Below are 9,265 nucleotides of genomic sequence, written 5' to 3' on the forward strand. Positions count from 1 at the left end.
GGCATCAGGGAATTTTTACGAGTACGAGTACATGAGCACATGAGCTTGGTATTGGGTGGATCCCTAGTTAAAGACAAACGCCGGATCTTCAGCAAAACATGCAAGTATTTGATTAAACGTGGCATTCGCATTACTACGAGATTCCCGGCACTTCTCTAAACTAAAACCGATGAGTGCGACTCATATTCCATCGCAAGTCGAGAAGGGGGGAGCTGGCTAGTTTAAGGATGTTGGATATCTCGATATTGAACTATGTAGGGGATGTTACTGTTACGCCTCTTAGCGTCATTAACCCTGAACTAATTAATTATTTTTCTTGGGTTGCTTGCCGGTTGGCGACATGTGTTATGTGTTCCACATGTTCTCTTTTTTGTATTTTAGTTTTCTGTAGCTAATATCTTGCAGAACTTAGGTTGGTTTTGTAGAACTTGCGGTAATTTGTGTTATTTACTTCCAATTCCTGCCATGTACCCCCTGGAGAGGGGATATGCAGTCTTGTCAACAGCTAATGCATAATTTTGGTCAGTCTTAGGGGGATGAGCGATATAAAGAATTATTTCGGTAATGTTATAGGGGTCAACCATGTTATTAAGAGACAAAAAATGTTTTCTATCTCAAAAAAGAACAGGCCCAGATCGCGTTCCTACATCTGACTGACATAGAACATATGAAGTTCAGGCGAGGGTGGGTCGATCAGGTATTTTTCTCCTCCTTTAATTCTCACAGTAGGGGGACAGCAATCCTAATTCACAAGAAATTAAACTTCAAACTTGAGGACACGAAGAGGGATGCAAGGGGTCGTTACATTCTAGTTACGGGTCAGCTCTTTTTTTTCTGATTTAATTGCTGCCATTTCATCATTTTCAGTTGAGCAAATATTTCTAGGGGCAGATTTCAACTGTGTTGTCCATCCCTAGTCAGACTTAAGCCCATCTAAACATACCACCTTGAGACAAACCACTAGATTGAAGCAACTTTGTGAGGACTTGGGCCTAATTGATACATTGAGAGTAATAAACCTGAGAGATAGAGAGTTTACACTTTATGTCCTCTATAATAGACTTTCTACTTATCTCCAGGCCAAGTTTGGACAGAGTAAAGCGGTGTGAGATTGGCGTGTACTCTTTATCGGATCAAAACCCATTTTGGGCTTCCATTGTCCGACCTTACTATGAACCTGCCTCCCATCACTGGCGTTTTCAACCATCTCTAGGATTGGCGGGGCAGTTCCTAAAATTGCACTATATGCTGAAGATATACTTTTATTCCACACTGACGCTGTATCTTCAATCCCTGCAGTCCTTAAGACTATTGATGCTTTTGGCCTAAAATCAGGATATAAAATAAACTATGATAAATCAGAAATGATGGCCTTGGGTAGGACTATTAACACGGAATCTCTGGTAGACTGCCCTTTTAGGTGGTTGAAATTGGGTTTCTCACTTGATTTATCGGAGTTATGGGAACTTAATGTAGCACCACTTATTAAATGTATAAAGGAAGACCTGGAATGCTGGTTTAACCTTAACCACATGGCATGCATTGGGGATTAAAATGATTGGGGATTTATATTATGACACTTCCTTTATGACTTTCCGCCAATTACAGGAAGTTACGCTTGGACGCGGAGATTTTTGGGGCTACCTTCAGATTCGACATTTTATTGATGCCACGGTTAAACTTCAAGTGGAAGCGCCAAGGCTTTGTGAGTTAGACATTTCTTACTGCGCCTGCAGGGGACACAACACCTTATTTAAAAAATGTACTTTCTTCTTTATTCGATGGATTCGGGCAGCATCGGTCATATCAGACACATTTGGGAGAGAGAGCTTGGTAATGAATATATTGAAGATGATTGGGCGGAGGCAGTCAAATCGATCAGAAAAACTTTCTTTTGTAAATGACTGGCGAAGATGATAAACAACATTCCCCATTGTGTAACAAATGCCAGAGGGAAATTGGCACCTTTATGCATTGTTTTTGGCATTGTCCAGCTGTTTCAAGGTTCAGGGATCTCATAGCACATAAGTTGGGTCTAATTTTTGATATAACATTTAGTAAGGACCCTGGGGATTTCCTGGTAGGCTTGCCCCCAAAAGACATTGCTTTTGCTAATGGGTTTTAGCTATGTGATAAGCTTTTGCTACTAGCTAGGAAATGTATTTTGTAGGGATGCACCCAAATGAAAATTCTTCATGAAACCGAAAAAGAGGAAACCAAGGCTGAAAACTGAAACACCAAAATAAATTATGCCAATTATTAGTACCATGGCATTTATGGCTATGACCTTGTACTAACCTTACTTAAATCAAGGCATTGCAATATTTTTTAAATTAATATTAAATTTTCAAAGAAAAAATCAATTACAAATTATGCACATATTTATTTAGTACATTGCAACAATGCACAGTATCAAATAAAATTCAAACTTAAATGTTTAACTTGACCCTACTCATTATTATGTACAGGACTTCTGGGGATGGGGACTTCAGACAGATAACCATCTAGCTGTTAAGCGGTTGAGCTTGTCATCTGCCTGACATTTGAGAAAGATTTGAGCTAGTGTATTTAAATAGGGCCAGTGCATAAATAAACATGTTATCAAATAAAAGAATATCTAGAAGAAATATGGCTACAATCTTAAAGTTACATATATAGAAGCATAAGAACAGAATAGACTGCCTATTATTTGAGGCTCTTTTCCCGCGCTTTGCGCTTCTCTGTCTGCACGCTGGTTCTCCGCATACATCGCGGCCCTACTTGCGATTGACGCGATTTGTGCGATTTGATGAATTCCGAAATTTGGCGAAAATTCGCGCCGCATTAACCTATCAGGAGCTTGCTCTAGTAGGGCCGTAAGCACGCTGCAGAAACCCCTCCCATGACGCAAATTCGCGTCTGTAATGAAGCGAATTTCGCGAGCGAATGATGCGAGTAAACTCAAAGTGTTCAAGCGTCCAACTACACACGAATAGCGCGATTAGCAGCGTTTGGTGTGAAAACTCTATAAGAGTATATACGAGATTTACTGAAATACATCCACACCGCAGACTTCACATCATTTCGGCCGTATATTTCAGTGATAAAAGTCTTTCGGGCCAAAGCCACAAATTTTCGGTGGCCGAATATTCGGTGCACCCCTGGTATTTTGATTATGTGGATCCCTCCTAAACCTCCATCTCTTTCACTTTGGTATCGTGAGATCTTCAGAATCCTGCCAATGGAAAGTTTAACTGCTGTGGTTAGGGGAAACAGCACATTGTTTGAACCGGTATGGAGGCCAATGCTAGAACATCTCCCGACCAGTTTACAAGTGATTCTTTTTAAGGGTGGCTTTGTTTGGGAAGAGTTACATTACTTTTTTGTAATGTGGGTGGATACTAGGTTGACTCCCATTTAAGGGTTTCCAGAGGGCATTAGTCAGTTAAGATTTAAGTAGAGGGCTGTATGGAGAGGAGAGCCTCGCAGGTTATAAAGTAATACTTATTTATTTATGTGATTATTAATTTAATTTTAATTTTTTGATATATTTATTTAATTTTTTATTGTATAAATTTTATTTTGTACTTTGCCTTGTGTTACCATCTGAACAGCCTGAGCTGTTGCGGATTTATGTGTGTATTGCATTGTGTTCCATGATGGGTTCAATTTGATTTCTTTCAAATTGTGCTATTTGTATTTGTTTGGCGTTTATATTGTTGTGAAATCAATAAAAAGAAAATTAAAATAAGAATTAATCGTTGACCGAGTGTTAAGGTGTTAGCGCTTTTTGTTCCGTTTGAGTACTGTGTTACTGAAGTCACATTAAGTTGCCATTAGCTGGCAAAAGACCGGCGAGAGTGAAGACCGGCTAGAGTAAAGATTTTTTGGTTCAGATGATGTCAAGAATGTGAAGCGACAACCAAGTGATGTGTACAAAGACAAGTGTCTTGCCTACAGTGAAGCATGGTGGTGGGAGTGTCATGGTCTGGGGCTGCATGATGCCTGCCGGCACTGGGCACTACAGTTCATTGAGGGAACCATGAATGCCAACATGTACCCTCCCTAAGGAGACTGGGCCACAGGGCAGTATTCCAACATGAAAACTTAATATACAATATGGCTTTTTTGTTTGTTTATTCCCTATTAAAATATTCAAACAATTGAACAACATTAACAATCACAGATTTATTTATTTGATACTAATTACACTGGGAAATGAAACCATACCCGTATAAAATGAGTGACATCGTGGATGCTGTAATGTACTTTTTGACAGACTTTCTCCCAAAATCTATTTAAAAAAATTGCCGTGGTCAGATGCGTGGCAGAGTAAATAATTTTGAAATTGCTAACTTTTGACAGCTGGCAATCGTACGAGCCCTCCCTCTCGCGAATCTCCATCCAAAGACACAACTCCACCAAAACACATGAGCGCGTGCATATGCACGGCTGGCTTTACCGGGAGTTTGCAGATGACGGATGAGAAATCTGCGTTTGCAGAAGAGATACATCTTACGTCCCTATGAAGACAATTACCGTCCGAATACGGCTTCACTGTTCTATGCTATTACATCGGTTAATGGATATACGTAAGCACTAATCCCTTAAGCATTACTTAAATGAAATATCGAAATATTTACGAAATATCAAAACCATTTTGCCCAAATCTGTAATAGAAACCAGTCTACTGACAAGTGACAAAATGTAATAAACCAGCACCCTCGTTTGTAAAGTACTAACGTCTTCTTACAATGACACCACTTTACAAATCAAAAACAACACTGGCTACGAACCAAGTTAATCGACACAATTAAATGTGAAGCAACACAATAAATAACAAAATAAACAACGCAAAATTAAAAGGCCCCATAACATTATGTAACACCACAAAACGCCAGTGAGGAGAACTATAAGACAATTATAAATATAAAGCTGGAAAGTCTTACCGCCTCTATTTCCATAACATTAAGCAACGAGAACGCAGCCACAAGACTGCGGCTGTCTGGAGATTCCGCCATTTTGCAGTCATGGATTAGTGCTTACCTATATAATCTATATCGTATATTTATATACTTTAGTCAGACTGCACTGTTAATACGGTGTCATGAACGGCAGTATCCTTGTTCTCACGGCAAAGGTTCAGCAGGAAGTACATTCTTCTTCATGTTTAATGGCGGACAACTCTTTTTGAGCATTTTCGCCCCCTGCTGTAATGATGGCAAATTACAGTTGCATGTCTTACAGTTGCATGTCCACCCCACCTTCTAAAGGTGGTTCAGTCAAAAGTCTGCTATATTATAAGGGGATTGAAATTGCGTTACTCTCGGACCTATGGTGCATACAAATAACACTAACACAAAATAAAAAATACAGATAAATACAGATAATACATAAATGTCAAATACAACGATTAAAAGAAAGACTAGCTCTGCTTGTTCAGCTCCTCCATCATTCACATTTACCTATTCATATTTTAGATTAGGTTGAGCATTTTCATCCATACATCTTTTATTAAAGAATCTATACAAGATCTAAATAGGCTACAATCTGTATGCCTGTATACCTTTTAGACCTCTTAAAATATATTCATACTTAATTCTGTTCTGCCCTTTCTAATGTGACTAAACAATATAACGTTATAATGATACATATGGTCTCATATTGTACACTACATATAAAAAGCACACACATTCAAATGTTTATTGTCAAATGAACTTACTGGCAACAATTATCCAGCAGTTGATGTCTTTTATATCACAGTAAAATTACCGTAAAAATGGCTAAAGTCGTTATTAACCTGTTAAAAACAAAAGAAAAGTATCCCCTTAATGTTTGCATGTATTTCGATAAATACATGAATACATAAAAATACATAAAATAACTATAATTATCATATGTGGTATCATTTGAAAGCTAAGAGTCTAGTTTCTGGAGAAGTGCACCATTTTGGGATTTATTGTACATAAAATAACTAATTTAGGCTGAAACTCATCATATTCCCATATAGGAATTCCCACTTAAATGTATGTTTATGATCAGAAGATGATGAGAACGTTTCTTTTGACAAAGAACACAGTTCATTTCTATATTGCTCTAATCAGGGGCGTCACTAGGCTGAAGCCCCCCTAAACTTCTGCCCAGCCCCCCTAAAAATTATTTGATTAATTAATTTGTGATCGCTTCGTTCCCCTTTGAAAACTAATTTGTAACGGCGGCGCGCTGCGTCAAGTTTCTGCTCCTCCCCTGATCTGTGTCTGCATGGATTCAGCGCGTTTTTCAATCCGCAGGGGCGCCGAGCAGAGCGAACATCAGGTGTGTGTGTGTGTGTGTGTGTGCGTGTGCGTGCGTGCGCGCATTTATTGATAGATTGCTATGATATTACATCTGCATCGGTGCAGTTCTTGTAATTGCAGTTTATATAATGTTACTGGACCAATACACAGTTCGGTTTCTCATTCAATACCAGTACGTCTTCGCTACAGTGTGGTAGTTGTTTTTTCTTCCAACAAAAACGAAGCGATTAACACCTATGAAAACATACTTTAGAAAACGATCATGATTTATTTTAATTTACTTTTTAAAATTTAAAACATATTATTGTGTATCTCGGCATTACATTGTGCAGCCATGCCCAGAAATGGTTAAATACACACATCATTGTCTGAAAGCAACAAATGGCACAGAGAGAGAAACATCATGTGGAGTTATTTTGTTTTGTTATATTAAACATTTTTTTGTATTAAGTAATAATGAATCATTAGTGTATCATGACACATTAGAGTAAGAGTAGAGTAAAGGGATTTGTGTTTTATTTTAAGTAATTGATTTATAGAAGTGGCAAATTGATAATTCATGTTGTTATTTTTAATAAATATAAATAAATATAGAACAGATTAAACATATTTCCAATAGACAATTACATTAATACATGTTTTGTCTATATTCTTAAACATACACTTCTCGAATACAATGAAATAGTGGATAGCAATAAGGTTAGTAGTATACAAACCTACCCTAATAGTCAAATAATATTTTTTAATCATACCCTTATTGGGGGCTGAGCCCCCCTAAAATGAAAATCCTAGAATCGCCCCTGGCACTAATTGAGCGGTTAGAATGTCAGAAACAAGCTTTCTGAGCAGAAAACTGCATTTTGTGACAAAGTGCATCAGTGGATGATGAGAAACTCAGTTTGACAAAGAACACTCTTAATTACTAAAATGCTCTGATTGAGCTGTTTGAATGTCAGAGACAAGCTTTCTGAGCTAAAAATGCATTTTGTGACAAAGTGCATCAGAGGATGCTAAGAAACGTCTCGGTTACGTATGTAACCTCTGTTCCCTGATGGAGGGAACGAGACGTTGTGTCGAACCGACAGATGGGGTTCGCCCCTGAGAACCTATCATCTTCTGACTACTTTGAAAAGGCCAATGAAATTGGCGAATGAAATTTGCATGCCGGGCTCCGCCCCCGGATATCCGGGTATAAAAGGGGAGCCGGTGTGCTCATTCATTCACCTTTTGTGCTGAGGAGCCTGAGAGCATCTCACGATCGCTGCAGCAGACGGCTAGTGTTGTGGCATGAGGGACACAACGTCTCGTTCCCTCCATCAGGGAACAGAGGTTACATACGTAACCGAGACGTTCCCTTTCTGTCGGTCTCTCGACGTTGTGTCGAACCGACAGATGGGGTTCATATTGAAAACGCCACAGCACTAAGCCGCGTCACAATCTCTAGCGAAGCGATGTTGACCGGCCTGGGCGAGCCACACGTGAGCGCAATCGCGAAATTTGTAACCTTCCAGTGGGCAGGCAGGGGCTCCCAGAGCTTTTGGCAAAGATGAGTAGCCCCTGCCCTCGGCCACCACAGACGGAGGCCTTGTTCTCTAAATGAGAGCCGTCCGGTACCGTAGGGCTACTGGGTAAGCGCTGTTCCCTCAATGTGGACGTGCGCTACGGAGACCACTTCCCACCATAGGGGGGAATACAGTGGAGACACCAACATGGTCTCACCAAATAGGGGAGAACTCATGGGAGGTATGTGTGGAATGCCGCAAGGTGGATGTCCACCTGGGGGAGGTCATGGGTTGCCACGCGGGGAACCCTCTCATGACGACATCTCAGACGGAACCACCCTAGTTGGGGGTTACTACGTGTGGGGCACTAGGTCCGGTTAGAGCTATATGTAATAACTCAGCTTGATACCCGGCCATAGGCGGCAGGGCTGCTCCGCCAAGCCCGCCGCCCTGAGTGCTTATTGATGGATGGACGGACTGCCTATTCTTAACCCTTGGGGAAAGAAGGGAGGCAGCCCATAGCGCACTGATCCACCTAAGAGGGGGAATGGCGCTATGCGCAGGCGTACGCCCTACGACCGCTGGTCTCACCTGTTGGCAAGACTCGAGCTGCCGGTTCCCCACGGAGGTTGCAAGCCGGAGCCTCATCAGTGCAAGCAGGACAGCTAGCAACTTGAAGGCAGTGATCTGCCAACGCAGGCGGGGGCCCATCCAGCGACCCGACACTGCGCGCCCGTTGCACCCCGCACCCCGTAGGGAGGCGTCTGTCGTTACCAAGACCGGCCTCAAGACCTGCTCGGGGTTAGGATGCGACGGCAGCAGGCGTAATGACGATACGCCTACTGCCAGTGCGCCATGCTCTCCAGGGAACTCAACTCTGTAGTCAGTGCTGTCGCGGTCCCATGTGCGTCAACCCGAGGGGGAAAAGCCACCCCCGAGGACACCATGCCCAGGAGCATCTGAAACTGATTTCAGGGGACCGCTGGCTGCTGCCTGAAAGTTCAAGCAGCTCAGCACTGACTGTGCGTGCTCGTGAGCGAGCACGCCGTCATGGAGACAGTGTTGAGTTCTCTACCAGGAAAAGGAGAGCTCTGCGCCAGGGAGAGCTGCTCTTTTCCCCGGCTGACCCGTTACTGACATGCCAGCCCCTCGACGGTGCCGAGGGAAACTGGACACGAGAGTATGCGGTCAGCTGTCATGAACCACTTCTGGCGTCTGACAGACGATTCGCAGCTCGACGCACCGTCGAAGCGAGAGTGCTGAAGGCTGCTTTATACTCGCCATTGTGTGCCGCCACGAAGCAACGTCGAGTTGCCGAACACCATCTTTCAGAGGGTGAGAGCGGCTGCAAGTGGGACCCAGAGAGAGACCTCTCCTTGTGAGAAGGCGGGCACTAGGCCCCCAAATGGGCCCAGAAGGTGTTGGCTGTTAGAATGTCAGAAATGTCAGATCTTGTTTGTAACAGCTCGGTAAAACTTGGCACTTGAG

The 9,265-nt window shown here is 42.1% G+C and overlaps 1 protein-coding gene across 1 annotated transcript in view; it reads right to left on the reverse strand.

The window, feature by feature from the left end:
- The window catches only part of vps8 (VPS8 subunit of CORVET complex), a 145,495-nt gene extending 140,382 nt beyond the window's left edge, over positions 1-5,113 (reverse strand). Inside the window, exon 1 of the mRNA XM_079462308.1 lies at positions 4,929-5,113. Within this exon, the coding sequence (XP_079318434.1) occupies positions 4,929-5,000 (72 nt within the window). The 5' untranslated portion in view covers positions 5,001-5,113. The remainder of the gene's footprint in view (positions 1-4,928) is intronic.
- Positions 5,114-9,265: the final 4,152 nt, after the last annotated feature.

Source organism: Barbatula barbatula (assembly GCF_947034865.1).
Source record: "Barbatula barbatula genome assembly, chromosome: 8".
NCBI lineage: Eukaryota > Metazoa > Chordata > Actinopteri > Cypriniformes > Nemacheilidae > Barbatula > Barbatula barbatula.